Source organism: Mytilus edulis, chromosome 7 (assembly GCF_963676685.1).
Source record: "Mytilus edulis chromosome 7, xbMytEdul2.2, whole genome shotgun sequence".
Lineage (NCBI taxonomy): Eukaryota > Metazoa > Mollusca > Bivalvia > Mytilida > Mytilidae > Mytilus > Mytilus edulis.
The window spans coordinates 25,424,470-25,442,066 of NC_092350.1; the positions used below are offsets into that span (position 1 = coordinate 25,424,470).

The 17,597-nt window shown below is 33.4% G+C and overlaps 2 protein-coding genes across 2 annotated transcripts; both read left to right on the forward strand.

Annotated features, from left to right (window-relative positions):
* The first annotated feature begins 3,394 nt into the window (after positions 1-3,394).
* On the forward strand, positions 3,395-3,805 carry LOC139483041 (profilin-like). Its single transcript, XM_071267067.1, has one exon. The coding sequence runs from the start codon at positions 3,395-3,397 to the stop codon at positions 3,803-3,805; it is 411 nt and encodes a 136-aa protein (XP_071123168.1).
* Positions 3,806-10,440: 6,635 nt separating this feature from the next.
* On the forward strand, positions 10,441-15,118 carry LOC139481143 (profilin-like). Its single transcript, XM_071264256.1, has 2 exons — positions 10,441-10,601; positions 14,526-15,118. The coding sequence occupies exon 2, from the start codon at positions 14,548-14,550 to the stop codon at positions 14,965-14,967; it is 420 nt and encodes a 139-aa protein (XP_071120357.1). The 5' UTR covers positions 10,441-10,601; positions 14,526-14,547; the 3' UTR covers positions 14,968-15,118.
* The last annotated feature ends 2,479 nt before the right edge of the window (positions 15,119-17,597 follow it).

Consider the following 17,597-nt stretch of genomic DNA (forward strand, 5'->3'; position numbering starts at 1 on the left):
ATATTGCAGCTGTTTCTTATTAATATATATTGTAAGTACGTAATTTGAAATTGTTTAATTTGAATTTACACTAGCATTTTTATGTGTTTTTGTTTGTCCTATGCATGTGAAATGTGCCAAACTTGTCAAATATAATTAAACAAATGTCTTCCAATGAGTATATTTAGGACATTTTAAAAGTTTTTTTTATTGTAATTTTTCACACAAATTATGAAAGTTCTATTAAATATCATCATTCGTGTTCAGAAGGTACTGAATTGTTATAAATTGGTATAACATGTTTGAATTATATATAAATGTCTTGTATTTTTACATCATATAATCCTACAAACTTTCGATTTTGAGAAAACAAAATAGCAAAATTTCCAAAATCGCCTCAATTTTAGATCATTTCATAAAAATTGATATATGAGTACAACACACTTGCTGTAAAAGATATTCTGTGACACAATTTCTTATATCAAGATGATAGTCTGAATTAAAACATATTGTATTTTAACACTGTGGCATCCCAAATGTTATTTCTACACATGCAGATCATCCCAGTCAATTATATACTATTTTTCAGTTTAGAAGGAATTGTAGAATTTCTATGAATTTGATGATTAAACAGTCTACAATTAAACATAATATTTCTTTCAAACTTAAAGAAAAAAAAACACGATCAAAACTGTCATTATTAAACACATAGCAAATGTAAGATTTTTATTCAAATCATATGTTTCTAAACATATGGGCGGGGCATTCATAATGGGTGAAAGAGTAGTTGCATCCGAAATTAAATTTCAAAAGGTGAACAAGCGGTTATCTATGATAAGTTCGTTATAAACATTTACCCATAGACACGGTGTTTGGCATGTGGTCTTTAACAGTTACTTATTTTTCACATAGTTCAATCCAAAACAAAAAAATAATCTATTTTATGATATAAACTGTAATTTTTTAATAAATATATATAAAAAAATCCAATTGTACTATAACATGAATTTAAAAGACTGTGTTCAATTTTTATGAAAAGATAACTCTAAATGAGGCGGTATTAGAAGTTTCGCTATGCTTTTCGCAAAATCGAAAATTCGTATGCCTGGATTGAGTAAAAATGCAAGACATATTTCAAACACGACAATTATGCAAGTTCAACAGTGGTTGTATCTCTTTTTTCTGTTGTACATCAAATAGTCAGTTTGTGAGGCGCTTTGATGATGCATGCACGTATTGCGCTAAGGTCCAGCTGCTCGTATGGAGGCATTAGAACGCATACATTAAACAACAGATTATTGCGTTAATCTCAACAGTCACGTGTGTAAAATATGAGTAGCACGCATACTATTTACAACAGCTGTAGCTGACTGTTAGGCAATGGAATATTTTCTTTCAAAATATATGAAGTAGCTCTCGTTCCCATATAGCATCTTTTGTTATAAGGCGGTGTAAAGCAACGAATAATTTATCAATCATTCCCGAAAACACCTCAGATTACAAGTCACTTATATTGAGATGTGGTATACTAAAATTTATGATAAAAGAGATGATTTTTCATTTCCTATCGTTAATTATCCATTTTTAGATGGTGACGTTCCCTTGTCACCATCTTACGGTGTTTATATATTTCAACTTGTACGATTCGCTCGTGTATGTAACAATGTTTTAGATTTTAACGAGAGAAATTTATGTATTACTGAAAAATTATTACACCAGGGTTTTCGATATCACAAACTAGTCAAAACATTTACTAAATTTTATCATCGGTATAAGGACATCATTCGTAAATATAGCTCAACATGCAGACTTCTTATACGTTCAGGTATTTCACATCCAAATTTTTATGGAAATATTCTTTATAAAACACAAAGGTGTCAGTATTCACCTCAAAAACTAACAAAACCTTTGAATAGACTTATTAAGAAGGGATATAGTTACGATACTGTTGTCAGGTCATTAAAGATTGCATATTTTGGCGTTAATATTGATTCACTTATAGGGTCTTTGCATCGGAACTAAACACATTTATTCAAAAACCAGTTGTTGGCATGACACGGGTTATGTTCTTCTCATATATGTTATGATGGTATGATACTAAACCCCTAACGGGAAGGATTGTGCCTGATGTTCATATGATAAAATCATAATCTTTCAGTCAGTTTAATTGAAGTCTGGAGCTGGCATGTCAGTTAACTGCTAGTAGTCTGTTGTTATTTATGTATTATTGTCATTTTGTTTATTTTCTTTGGTTACATCTTCTGACATCAGACTCGGACTTCTCTTGAACTGAATTTTAATGTGCGTATTGTTATTCGTTTACTTTTCTACATTGGCTAGAGGTATAGGGGGAGGGTTGAGATCTCACAAACATGTTTAACCCCGCCGCATTTTTGCGCCTGTCCCAAGTCAGGAACCTCTGGCCTTTGTTAGTCTTGTATTATTTTAATTTTAGTTTCTTGTGTACAATTTGGAAATTAGTATGGCGTTCATTATCACTGAACTAGTATATATTTGTTTAGGGGCCAGTTGAAGGACGCCTCCGGATGCGGGAATTTCTCGCTACATTGAAGACATGTTGGTGACCTTCTGCTGTTTTTTTTTTTTCTATGTCGGGTTGTTGTCTCTCTGGCACATTCCTCATTTCCATTCTCAATTTTATATTTTAAAGTTTATTTGTAACTATAATTTCTTATATTATACTTTTTGTCGAATTTTCAGGTGGAGAAAACGGATTTTTCTGTATATTTTGACATTACTTTATTCAAATAAAATGTCTAGCAAAATAAAATTCAATACATAAGTGGGTAAACGAATAATTTAGAATTTGTAATTCATTGTTAAAAAGTACACTTACTAACGGTATGCATATCCTGTTTTGTCAACTATTAAATTACAGAGATGTAAATAAACCAGATTTTTAATTGGTGAAAAAGCTCGATTATTAAAATATATATTATTCTGGTTAAAAAAATATATATCACAAATACATTAAGCCAACTGGGATACATGTGCGGATCAAGATACATGCACGTCATATAAAAGGGGGGTTCTTATCACATGTCCCCATACAAAAGCATTTATATATTATTTAGTTGTCAAACAAAAAGAGGGGTTCAAACTACAAGAACACCTGTCCTGGATCCGCCAATGGGACAAAAGTTAGTCTTGTGAAATTTTTCATAATTACATCAGTTAACAAACAGTTGATTGATGTCTTAATTGATTGGTATTAAATACCACTTTCAGTACTATTTTCTTGGTGGAGGAGCCACCGACCTTCGATAGAAAACTAACGTTACAATTCTAGGAAATTAAGATTGAAGTCGAGCCAATCAGTTGATAGTAATTACATTTACTTAAAATATAAAATGAAATATCTTATTTTTAGGAACTTTTTTCCAGTAAAGATAAAATGTCGGCCGCATGGGATAGTTATATAGATAATTTGATCGAACGCTCTAAATCGAATGCAGACAAGGCTTGTATTATAGGACTCGATGGTTCAAAATGGACAACAGATGGCCATAAGAATGCCCTCAAGATTACTGCAAAGGAAGCTGTTAATATTGGAAAAGTGCTTAAATCTGGTGATTTCTCTTCACTTTCGAGTAGCGGAGTAGTCGTTGCAGGAGTCAAATATCAATTTTTAAGAGAAATGGACAAAAAAGTAGTCCTCGCTAAAAAGAAAGACAACGGTGGACTTACATTACAAAGTTCTAAATCAGGTATAGTGATTGGCCACACAAAAGAAGGAGGATCACAAGGCATTGTCAACGAAGCGGTTTCCAAAATAGCAGAATACCTGGAATCTGTAGGCAGATAAACTAATGAATTATTTAAAGTTATCTACGCATCATGACAAACTGTTCTTATTGAAAGTTGAAAAATGTTATAAAAGAGGTGCATAACTGACTTCGATATAATTCTAGTTCTATTTATTACATAAATAAAATATTATACATGATATCTTCATTCATAGTTCCTCTTGCAAAATGAAGTCGTCGCTTTGAAGCATGCAGAAATTAAATGCTTTCCTGCTTCAGGTGCAGTTGGTTTTGGGTTTTCTTTAATTTGTCAAATGAAATTTCGATTTAAGAACTAGTAATTTGAAGTTACACTGCAATGCAAAAGATATGAAATTAAGGAAATGTTGTGGATACGCTAACAATTAAGATATGAAGGATTAAATCAAAACAACATCATCATTTACAGCCGATTGCATTGAGTGTACATGCATGTTAAGTTAAAGGTAATATCTTTGATTAGCTTGTTTGTTAGCTGCATCATGAAGTCATTGTTAGGTAAGAATTACTACCCTCCTTTCGACGTAGCCTAGTCCATCAGACATATAGAATGGTTATCTGTCAGACTAGTCTACTTTAATATAAGGGTAGTTTGCCTAACCTAATAATGTCTCCATGGTTCAGCTAGCAAGCAGGCTAAACAACAATATTTCCTTTCCCTACACACTCAATTCAATCGGTTGTAAAAAAAAATAAAGTTACAGAATGTTTCTCCCTCATGCATTTATCTCTGGTTTGGATTTACTTTTTACTGCTTTTTTTTGTATTTCAGCTCTTCAATGTTTTTATAAGGTTTTGGACTTTCAAATAGTTTGACTTCGAGTACCACTGGAGATTTCAAAATGCGCATCTGATGCATCTCGTCCAGTAATACTGCCACCATTTATGTTATTATACATGTACCTATCTACTATAGAAGATATATGATCTCTGTATTCCGCAAGGAAATGCAATTTATATTTCACTTTGACCATAAATATGATGTTATCTTGATATGGTAGCACTTTTACATAAGAGAAAAGTGTCTTATTTATTGAACCAGTTCTCAACATTTGCCTTTAAACATGGGTGTGATAATTTAATTTTATAAAATGAAAGAATGAACAGTTAACTTTTCTATTCTATTATGTGGAAGAAAAAAAACGTTTACAGTTCCTAATTTTTTCTCAATTGTCGTAAGGCAAAGAGCTATGTTTTTATATTTCTTATGTAGGCAAATTAATACTTTAGTTTATACAGTATTTAGCAAAAAATCTCCATAAATTATTTAGGGTATGCATGAATATTTTGGTTAAATAGAGGGGCACGAAACAGGATCAATTAAAAAAAAAACTGTTTGCCTAATTAGAAACATATCTTATAGGTTTTCTCTTATAAATAAGCTCAAACAATAAAAAAAATTATTGAATTTAAACATTAAAATCGTTTCCGTTGAGGTTCAAGAAATGAACTTTCTTTCTAATCTGCTACACGTGCATGTTCACTCTTACCTACACAGTGAGTATTCAACAATTTATTTTAGATAAACAATTATTGACTTAGCACTAAAAATCTACTTATCTTTATATATTTAACATCAAAGACAGAATTGTTTGATTAGATGAAAGTTTATGATTATCGTTTTATGTATGTATTAGGGACGACATCAAAAGATCGATGTAGGATAAAAAACTTAAATCAAATAGTTTGGGGGTGGGGGGGGTGGGGGGGGTTCAAGATTGCTGCAAGTTTTGTTATTCTAAAATCGATTTTACTGATATCCCTATTGGTCAATCAATTTTTCCCAAATTAAGTTAAGAGGGGGGGGGGGTGTGGGGGTCAGTGAAAAAACTATGTGAATTAAGTTTTTTATCCTTCATTGAACTTTTGATGTTGTCCCTTATCAAAATGATCTTTTTCTTAACAATCTTTGAGTTTATTAGATCTAGTACATGAGACAAATTGAAGAATTCAGATATAACAAAAAGTTCCTGTCTCAAAACAGAGTTGTCTTAATAGTGGTCTGAGTTGTATTGGTCCACCTTTTCTTCGGTGAAAGTTATCATATCTTCAGCAATAGACTCTGGCTTAGCTCTGAATCGCACTGGGTCTTAAAAGATGATGATAGATGGCTGTTTAACGTCTAGAGGTAAATTTAATGAAAATTCAGGACGAGAACATGTAATGCAATATGAATATTAAATCTGCTTTATACTAGAATGACAAGCTGTTCCAGATAATTTAAGTGGTAGTTTACAAGGTAACATTCTACAGGAAGACATACCACCCTTCACGGATTCCGATCGGACCTATCTTAGATCATACTCCTCAATGCCACATGGTTAGCGGATGTGTAGTTATTACCAATTTTAAAATATTTGCCCGACCAGAGTTCGAATCCACGACATCCCGCACTCGAGGCGAACACGCTGCCACGAGAAAACCGAAACGGTTCTGGGTCTTAAAGTCATGTCATCGAGTTTAATTAAATTTGGTTTCATTGTTTTAAACGCGAAACTCTTAATGTTTGAACCAAAATTATAGGTGTACATGCATATATTCATTAACGATAATAACTCAAATCAAGTAAACTAATTGTCTTGATGATTAGTTTCGGTAGTGACTTATTTGTATATCTTGTCTTGGTGATCAGTTGCGGTAGTGACTTATTTGTATACCTTGTCGTGGTGATCAGTTTCTATAGTGACTTGTTTGTATACCTCGTAGTGACTTGTTTGTATACCTTGTCTTGGTGATCAGTTTCGGTAGTGACTTATTTGTATACCTTGTCTTGGTGATCAGTTTCTATAGTGACTTGTTTGTATACCTTGTCTTAATGATCAGTTGCGGTAGTGACTTATTTGTATACCTTGTCGTGGTGATCAGTTTCTATAGTGACTTGTTTGTATACCTTGTCTTGGTGATCAGTTTCGATAGGGACTTATTTGTATACCTTGTCTTGGTGCTCAGTTTCTATAGTGACTTGTTTGTATACCTTGTCTTAATGATCAGTTGCGGTAGTGACTTATTTGTATATCTTGTCTTGGTGATCAGTTTCGATAGTGACTTGTTTGTTTACCTAATCTTAATGATCAGTTTCGGAAGTGACTTATTTGTATACCTTATCTTGGTGATCAGTTTCGGTAGTGACTTGTTTGTATACCTTGTTATGGTGATCAGTTTCGATAGTGACTTGTTTGTATACCTTGTCTTGGTGATCAGTTTCGGTAGTGACTTGTTTGTATACCTTGTCTTAATGATCAGTTTCGATAGGGACTTATTTGTATACCTTGTCTTGGTGATCAGTTTCGATAGTGACTTGTTTGTATACCTCGTAGTGACTTGTTTGTATACCTTGTCTTGGTGATCAGTTTCGGTAGTGACTTGTTTGTATACCTTGTCTTAATGATCAGTTGCGGTAGTGACTTATTTGTATACCTTGTCGTGGTGATCAGTTTCGGTAGTGACTTGTTTGTATATCTCGTCTTGATGATCAGTTTCGATAGTGACTTGTTTGTATACCTCGTCTTGATGATTAGTTTCGATAGTGACTTATTTGTATACCTTGTCTTGGTGATCAGTTTCAAAAGTGACTTGTTTGTATACCTCGTCTTGATGAGTAGTTTCGATAGTGACTTATTTGTATACCTTGACTTGGTGATCAGTTTCGATGGTGACTTGTTTGTGTACCTTGTCTTGATGATCAGTTTCGGTAATGACTTGTTTGTATACCTTTTCTTGGTGATTAGTTTCGTTAGTGACTTGTTTGTATACCTAGTCTTGGTGATCAGTTTCGATAATGACTTGTTTGTTTAACTCGTCTTGATGATTGGTTTCTATAGTGACTTATTTGTATACCTTGTCTTGGTTATCAGTTTCGGAAGTGATCAGTTTCGATAGTGACTTGTTTGTATACCTTGGCTTGATGATCAGTTTTGATAGTGAATTGTTTTGATACCTTGTCTCGAAGATCAGTTTCGGTAGTGACTTATTTGTATACCTTGTCTTGGTGATTAGTTTCGGTAGTGACTTGTTTGTATACCTTGTCTTGGTGATCAGTTTCGATAGTGACTTGTTTGTATACCTTGTCTTGGTGATCAGTTTCGATAGTGACTTGTTTGTATACCTTGTCTTGGTGATCAGTTTCGGTATACTTTGTCTAGGTGATCAGTTTCTGTAGTGACTTGTTTGTATACCTTGTCTTTGTGATCAGTTGCGGTAGTGACTTGTTTGTATACCTTGTCTTGATGATCAGTTTCGGCAGTGACTTGTTTGTATATCTCGTCTTGGTGATCAGTTTCGATAGTGACTTGTTTGTATACCTTGTCTTGGTGATCAGTTTCGGTATACCTTGTCTTGGTAATTAGTTTCGATAGCGACTTGTTCGTATACCTTGACTTAGTGATCAGATTGGGACTATCTATGGAAAGTTTTCAAATATTCATATTAGCAAAACGTTTAAATTTTTTAGAAATTGTCAACTCATGACAGTTAATCGTTTAGGGAGTTAACAATTTCATATAGTTCCGGTCACATTGATAAATAACATATTATACCCGTATATATATAGGGTCAGTGTGATCTAAAGAGTAACTCCAGCTTCTTTTTGAGAAAAAAAACACCATTTGACGATACGATAACTACGAATCTGCGCTCAGGTCCACAGTGTGTATATGATAGTGAGGTTTACGGTCACTTTTACTTTATACAACAAATGAAGCAACTTGAATAGAAAATGGTCGTTTTTTTTCTTTTCAGAATATAACTATATGACTTTTGGTGATTTATTATAAGCATAGAACTAACTTACAAACGTTGTACTGTACAAGAAACACTGGGACTGATCCAGCCAGCCATTAAAAAATGGGGGGGGGGGGGGTCTTAACACAGAATAAAAGGGGGGTCCAACTATATGCTCCCATTCAAATGCATTGATCGCCCAAAAATAGGGGTTCCAAAACCCGGACCCCCCCTGGATCCGCCACTGAAACAGCATCATCAACCTCTTTATACATAACATGTGTATTTGTTTTGTTTGTATGGTCTATATTGCAATGAACCAGGAACAAATATCAAAATAAAATTAAACAGGCTCACCTTTTTGTAACTCTTATTTGTGGATTCAAAGACTAGCAATGCAAAAGCAAAAATAGAATTTTAAAGTATTTTCTTTCCGAACGTTTTTCAAGCCGAAATTAATATTAGAGGCGTTTCCGTTTAGAATGTTTACACCATATATCACCAAGCACTCACATAAGATCTTCTACATATAATTATTATTCGTCTTGAGTATAAGAATTGGATTTACACATGAATGATCAACAACTTGACAATTTACCTAAAATGGTCATAATAAGGCACAATGAATGTTTATGCTATGAATAAGTATAATCTATGTTATTTTCCTCTATAAAAACTATAGTACAGTGTAAGAAGGAAGAGAGGTGACTTAATATTGCCTTACAACTAATTTAATCAGTCATCTTCTGTATCATAACACGACACTTTTAAAATGAAGAGTCAGAATACCCCCCTCCCCCTTAAAAAACAACAACAAAAGATATAAACAATTTGAACAAAAAAGCAAAACAAAATACAAAAAACACACACACCCTAGATCTTCCCCGCTTATTCCCAAGATAACATGTATGCGGTTTCGTTCCTTATTCCGATGTGAAAAATTGAAATAATTGCTAAATGAAATCATAGTCTATATAGCATTGCACACTGACCTCATTATTTGTCGTTAGAACAATTCGTACAAAGATTGAGGGGAAAGTTCCAATGGTCGAATATGCCATCTTCTAAACGCTATACATGGTGTGAATATCAACGAAACATATACATGATAGATCACAGTTCTATATATGCATCTTTGGAATAAAATCAAAAAGTGACTCCTCAGAGTTAACGTGCATGTTTCTATTTGTGTATACATAGGACTAATATGCTTTCTACTTTAGAAAAACCTAAAATGAGAAAGTATGATTATAGCAGTTAAAGCATTTCCTTCAGTTCTCATCACACCCCGTGACAATATAAGAAGAATGTTGTCCGCGGCACGCATTAATTTAAAAAAAAAAAAAAAAAAAGAGTTTAGAATTTTAAATTGTTAATTGTAACATTCGTTTTTTGTCTGTTTCCAGTACCACCCTTTCGTTTGGATTTTACACTAATAAAATTTCTCATCTTATTCTGATTCATCTTTTTTTTATATATATTAAATTCCGACTGAACTTCATCATCAGTGTAATTACTGGCTCATACATTGTTAACCCTTGACCCTATATTTATATGATACACGACCAAATTTACCTTAACATTTATTTATATATAGTATATACATTTTTATTGATTTGTATCGATCGGTGATACCTGTGAATATAAAAAGGCAGCATACCTCTCTCGGATATTATCAGTGGTCCATGAACGGGATAAATGCAAAACTGTACATTTAAATTCCCTTTTGTGTCCCTCAAATAGTCAAATGGCGGTATCCTGTATTTGTATGTTTTAACTCCTTTTGTGTACAAGTGAAGGTTAAAAATATATATCAAATATACGTATAAGATAACATAACTTTACCTTTTATCTTTTACAAAAATACTGAAAAAAATATTTAAATTTTAAAATTGCAAACAGACAGGATATTTCATCAATTATTCGTTGCGTCGGATATAAAAGAATTTAAATCTCCGGTTTTATTTGAACAAATCATTCAACCGATACGGCCAGCAAATCGTATTAAACTTGAACTTCCGTCTCACATGTGTAGTTAGGTAGGGTTGGTGTGTACACGTATCTGTCCATCTTGAAACGCAGTTTTTGACCAATTTGGTAAGTTTATAGCTACATTCAGGTAAATTGTTTATTTATAATTACAATGTCATAACTAATATTCTTATTTACACATAGTGTAGTGTGTCAAATGTATGAATATGTATCGGATCAATAATTATTTGTCATCGATGAACACATTGTCAAGGCAAACCCGGAAATGTTTGTGATGAAACCTAGAAATAAATAGAATTATTACCAATAATAATAACAGTAAGTATGTTGAATGATAATGTAATGTTGACCGATAATAATGAGGGGAAAGTGGAGCATGCTTTGCTCCATTTAATGAACCTGTGCAAGAAGCATTCTCGGGTCATTGGACTTTGTCTAGTATTATATAATTTTAAATATCAATATGGCTGAACTGGAGTTTAAATATCCTCCAGACTGTCCTTAATTCGTCTACTTTAGTATATACATGTATGTAGGTATTGAGTGTAAAGTCGATTTCTCATACGCGGACATTCGTGAATATTCGAAAGGAAGTGAAAAGGGAGAAAACTATGTGAATATTTTATCGAGATCGAGGAAATATTTTAACATAAACTAGGTGGAAACCTAATACACGGATAAAGATAAATATTTCTTCCTGTCCAACAATACATTTGTTTTCCGTGTGCAAGGGCCTGCATTATTCGTTTTCGCATAGATTATAGGCTCCTCCCTCCAAATAACATGTTTATGAGAATACCAAAAGCTGTCAACTTTACACTCTTAAACTGACCAAACAAAACCGTTTCAATCTTAGTACTAGAACTAACAAAAGTTGACAAAAAAAGAACCCTTGGCAAATTACTGTGGTACGTTCTTTGAGGTAGGATGATATGTGTAATTCTATTTCTTTGAGGTAGGATGATATATGTGTAATTCTATTTCTTTGAGGTAGGATGATATGTGTAATTCTATTAATTGAATCTGCTTTTAAATGCATGTGTTTTGATACAAATACAGGTCCTGACATTGTCCCACATTGTGTTTTGTTTATGGTTTTACATGTATTTCAATTTTATTTCAGTTTGATTATGTACATTGGCGGATTCAGTGAACAGACCCCCCCCTTTTTTTCTTCAGAAATTGAATAAAATCATGTAAAAACGTCCCACCTCTCTGTTCCACCATTTTTGCAACAACAAGAATTGCATCCAAGTCTGTATAAGTTGGAACTAATCAGTGGTAGATTCGGTGGGCCAGGATTGGAACCCCCATTATTAAAGATTTCATATTTTGAACCCTTTTGAATGGACCTATGTGGTAATACCCCTTTTTAAATGACTGGACCAGACTCTGACAAAACCTGTTATTGTTTGATTCATTTCTAGTTTATGTCAAGTGTAATTTTATTTTGTTAATTTGAACATTGTCAGTGCGCCTGTGTCCACTCCTGTCCACGAAACTAAATCAATGTGTTATTTAAACAGGAATGTACAAGTGATTTCTTCAAAAAGGTATTTTGTCTGTATATTTTTTGCTTAAGGAACGACCATTTACTAAACCTAATGCTTAACAATTCGCGTGGGAGTTTTTAATCTGGTCTGTGACAATTTTATTTCCATGCTTACCGACCGGGCTTCCGACGTAAACTTTCCGGTTATTATTTTGTGGTCATGCGAAAAGTGAATGTTCAGGAAGAGATAGAGGGTGTCCAGTTGTGTCCTTACAATTAAGAATCTTCAGTATAAAAAATGTTTTTTTTCTTCAAATATTGAAGATATTTTGTTTCGTGTTATTACGTTTGTCGTTCAGGAGTTATGCCGCTTGGTTGCATTAAAATTGATACAAATAAACCAAATGTAACGGTATACAGCCTCTTATCTGGTTGATATTTCTCGTTACATGTCAGTTTGTCAAAAACATATTTGTTATCGATGATTTAATCAAGTCATATCCGCCGGATTAATGTTGATGATCCAGTGGTACATGCAACATGTTGTATACCATTCAACATTTGTTAGGGATGTGGGTTTATATAACTATGCAGTAACAACATGAACAAGGATACGAATAAGTTAATTGGGGTATATATAAGCTAGCACACACTGTTACCACAACAAAACCCATTTACGTGCTAAAACGATAATTTGTTGGGCAAAAAAAATGAATTAAATGTTTCATGATATATATAGAATGAAATTCAAAACAGTGTGGCTGTGGCCATTGATTGACACATTAAATTCATCCATTGACTGGGACAATTTAGGTGAACGTTTGTATGTAACGACCACTGATCACTATGTACTTTTTAAAGACACTTAAACTATGGGGTCACCAAAGGTTCTCAACACCTCAATAAAGTAATTCGAAAAAATTAATTAGAAATAACACGATGTTTTGATTTATACCAATTATATAAATCAAAACATAAAGGTTATTCCTGATTATTTTTTCGAATTACTTTATAATTAAAGGCGTTAAGAAACCTTTGGTGACCCCACAGTTTAAATGTCTATCGTAGGTACGTCGTGAACAGTGGTCGTTACAGACAAACGTTCACGTAAATTGTCTCAGTCAATGGATGAATTTAATGTGTCAATCAATGGCCACAGCCACACTGTTTTGAATTTCATACTAAGTGTACTATAAAAGTACAAGGTTTACATTGTTCATGCTAATATTTTTTGTGTCATTAAAAATAATATATATATACTGATCTATACTGACAAAAGAAAACAAATCATTATCTCTTCAAACGTTGGGATGAGGGGAAAATGGGAGGCGACTCATGTTTCTTACCTAGTACGTGCTGTTTGCCAAGGAAAATAGCTGGTTAAATCAAAACCAGCTTTTCATGGACGTAATTTTTTTTTTAAAGTTGATTTATATTTGACAAGTGGTATTTGACCTTGACATCAATTTCATGGTTCTATCAGTTTGGCCTTTAAACAACGTGTTATTAATTTATATGAACATGCAAATATTACTAGTATATAAACAGGTGTTGTTTTGTGAAGAATGCAATTGTTTTAAACATAACTTTGATTATATGAAGATGATTACGTTTTCGATAATCGTGCCTACCCTAGAGTTTTTTTTGCTTTTGGGACACACAGTGACAAATACTTTTAAAATCAGACACTGTCTTATCTGTAAAAACGAATCCAAGACTTCGAAATTATAAAATGTCTGGGTCTCTTCACTGGGTCACAGTGGAGAGGTTAAACAATACATCGTTATTTTCAGTATATAAAGTATATTACAAAACATGGTTCCCTCGCGTTAGGTGATTTATGATTTTAATGCCATAGGCTTAGTTTGGATGTAATTTAAGTTATTGACCTTCAAAACATTTGACCCTGAGCGTACCCGTTAAAATTTGTTCAATTAGTTTACAGTGCACCATTTAATATCGTCGAACGTTAAGCATGTTAAGTGCTAATGACCCATACTTAACCGTTGGTCTTTGGGTGACATTATTTTCGCATTTACGTCCAATAAGGTTAAGTAAACTATTATATCTGTTTACGGTTACACTTCTTAAACATTTATTTAGATTTTTGTCAAGTACTGTCTCATTGGCACTCACCACATCTTCCTATATCTAAGTACTGTTCACTTTGGATTGTTGTACCAGACAGTCTATATTGAACTCCAACTTAAACGAGGGCGGAGTTCTGATCCTGAAATCCCGGGCTTAATAACATGATATCCCGAGGTCCCGAATTTAGAAAAAAAAAATCCCGCCATCCCGAAATTCGAAAAAAGAAATCCCGGATCCAGATAGGGTCAATCCCGAAATCCCGAAAAAGGTCCTGCCCCTTTAACCGATTTGTTTGTTGCGGACACGTATCTAGACAAACATAATTTATTTATTTGTAAAACATGCATTTGTATTTGACCATGCACCATGTGCTTTATATTAATAATACTGATCACCAACATATACAAGTGACATTGTAAGATAAAAAGTTTTATTTATTTTTTCAGAACCACTCACCAAAACAGCAAAATGTCATGGGATAGTTATATAGATAATTTGATCGCTCATACAAAAGATGCCACTGGAAGTGCGAATGCAGACAAGGCCTGTATTATTGGCCTTGATGGTTCAAAGTGGACAACAGATGCGGCACCAGCGGCTATCAAGATAACAGCTGCAGAGGCTGCCACTATTGGAAAAGCTTTTAAAAGTAGAGATTTTTCACCATTTATGTCGAGTGGAGTCACTGTGGAAGGAATAAAATACCAATTTTTAAGAGAAGAAGATAATAAATTAGTCTTAGCGAAAAAGAAAGACCTAGGTGCACTAACTCTACAAACTTCCAAAACAGGTGTGGTAATTGGTCATACTAAAGAGGGAGGTCAACAAGGCAATACGAACAAAGGAGTTGCAACAATAGCTGAATATCTAGAATCCTTAAACATGTAGAACAGTCGTCAACAAGTTACTGACAATAATCTATGCATCTATGCACATTATATTTCCTAAAAACTAAGCAATGTTTCTATTGAGGTTCGAATTATACTTTAATATCTCTGCTTTACATTATACAATTAATAAAACATACATCTGACAATTATATTTGAATAGTCTTGAAAAGTAAAACTGCTTATGCTAGATTAAAACAAATTAACATTGAGTCTATTCCAATTTCGTATTTGTTTCCGTTTATCAAAGGTTGTTAGGGATTTGTATTGAAATGCATTTGTCTCTCTTTTAAGCTCAGCTAGTCTTTTCTCATCACTTGACATCCATCGTTTGTCGTCCATCATCGTCGTCCGTTTAATTTATGGAAACTCTGAAACAGCTAGGTCAATTTTAACAAATTTTCATCATCATTGGAGTACCAGTTTCTAGTTTTAAAATGTATCCAATGACCCTGCCTGCCAACCAACAGAACATTGGGGTAAAAAACAAGTTGTCTATTATCTTATTCAAATCACAATAGATAGAGAAAATCTGACGGATCAGTTGTCGATGTCGATGTAGGGGTTATTTACCTTAAATGGCGATTTTACCCTTCGTTGTGTTTTTTTTTTTAGATAATAGAGAAACTGTAAACGCTGAGAAAATTCAAAACGGTCCCTTATCAAATGGCAAAAGCAATAGCTCAAACATATCCATATAACAACTGTCATATTCCTGACTTGGTTCAGAAATTTTCTGATTTAGAAAATGGTGGATTAAACCTGATTTACAGCCGGGCTAACATGAAACCAAAACTATCAGCAATGATAAAAATCGACAAAACAGAGAAATTTAGCCATGAACTATTTTCACATTGTTGAAGTTTCCATAGCTGAAATACACATAGACTAAAGTGAGCTGCAAGTTATTTTTTGAGCCTCTAATTTATTTTCATGAGATAGTCATGTTTTTCAAAGTCTTGGGTTTTCTCGTAATAACACAATCGCCTCATATGCAAGATGCTGCTGGTAAGTTCACAGGCCAGACCCAAAATATCTTGAAAACTAGTCCACTAGTCTAGGAAGTGTGAAATCGCTTTTTGTGGACAATTTAAACCTTCTGAAAAATTACTTTAAAATTCCGTTTCTTCGTTCAAAGCAGGGGTCACCGACATGCATGTAACATTTGCCGCTTGACAATAAGACTAATTCAGCACCATCATCATAAATGAAGATAGTGTTGGTCAGAAATTAAAATTAACAAGTTAAATTCAATACTAATGTTTGAATTTGAAAAAAAAAATGTTTTGTGGACAAAGATTGTTATTCGTCTTTCTTTTTAGTTATTTCATATTTTGATAGTTTAGAATAAATCTATTTTCACACAAACCATATTAGTTGGATCTTCACAGTGTATGTCACACTTTTAGGGGCAAATTCAAGAAAAGATGGAAGGTTTTTAGAAAAAAAACACTGGTGTGAGATAAATTTAGAGATAGTTGGCCATTCCTTATCGTGTCTTTTTTTAGTACAAATTATTTTCATTGGTCACCCTTTGCACTTGGAGAGTTACCTTTTAACAAATTAAGTGGTATATCAGATTTATGCAATACAATGGACCGAAAGAGGAGGTTGATGGAGAGTCTAGTATGCATATTCATGATATTTACTTGTTATAGTCAATATTCATGTTGGTCGCATCTATCGCATTGCACTTAAAATAAAGGGCACCACAGATGCAGGTATTTCTACTTCATATATTGACTTGCATCTAAGAATGACAATGAGGGTCGGTTAAAAACTAAACTAACAAGAAAGAGCTGACAAAAATAGTCCAAATAAAAACTTTTCATAAAGGAACATTCCAGCACCGTGTGCAGCTCTCATTTTATAAGGTATTCCTGGTTTTTATACGACCGCAAAAAATTTAATTTTTTGGTCGCATATTGCTATCACGTTGGCGTCGTCGTCGTCGTCCTGCGTCGTCTTGCGTCGTCGTCGTCCGAATACTTTTAGTTTTCGCACTCTAACTTTAGTAAAAGTGAATAGAAATCAATGAAATTTTGACACAAGGTTTATGACCACAAAAGGACGGTTGGGATTGATTTTGGGAGTTTTGGTTCCAACAGTTTAGGAATTAAGAGCCAAAAAAGGGCCCAAATAAGCATTATTCTGGGTTTTTGCACCATAACTTTAGTATAAGTAAATAGAAATCTATGAAATTTAAACACAAGGTTTATGACCATAAAAGGAAGGTTGGGTTTGATTTTGGGAGTTTTGGTCCCAACAGTTTAGGAATAAGGTGCCCAAAGGGTCCAAAATTGAACTTTGTGTGATTTCATCAAAAATTGAATAATTGGGGTTCTTTGATATGCCGAATCTAACTATGTATGTAGATTCTTAATTTTTGTTCCCGTTTTCAAATTGGTCTACATTAAGGTCCAAAGGGTCCAAAATTAAACTTAGTTTGATTATAACAAAAATTGAATCATTGGGGTTCTTTGATATGCTGAATTTAAAAATGTTATATAGATTTTTAATTATTGGCCTAGTTTTCAAGTTGGTCCAAATGGGGGTCCAAAATTAAACTTTGTTTGATTTCATCAAAAATTGAATAAATGGGTTCTTTGATATGCCAAATCTAACTGTGTA

Bases quoted from the DNA above. Each gene is read 5' to 3' on its own strand.
- LOC139483041 (XM_071267067.1), top strand. From the start codon at position 3,395: ATGTCGGCCGCATGGGATAGTTATATAGATAATTTGATCGAACGCTCT.
- LOC139481143 (XM_071264256.1), top strand. From the start codon at position 14,548: ATGTCATGGGATAGTTATATAGATAATTTGATCGCTCATACAAAAGAT.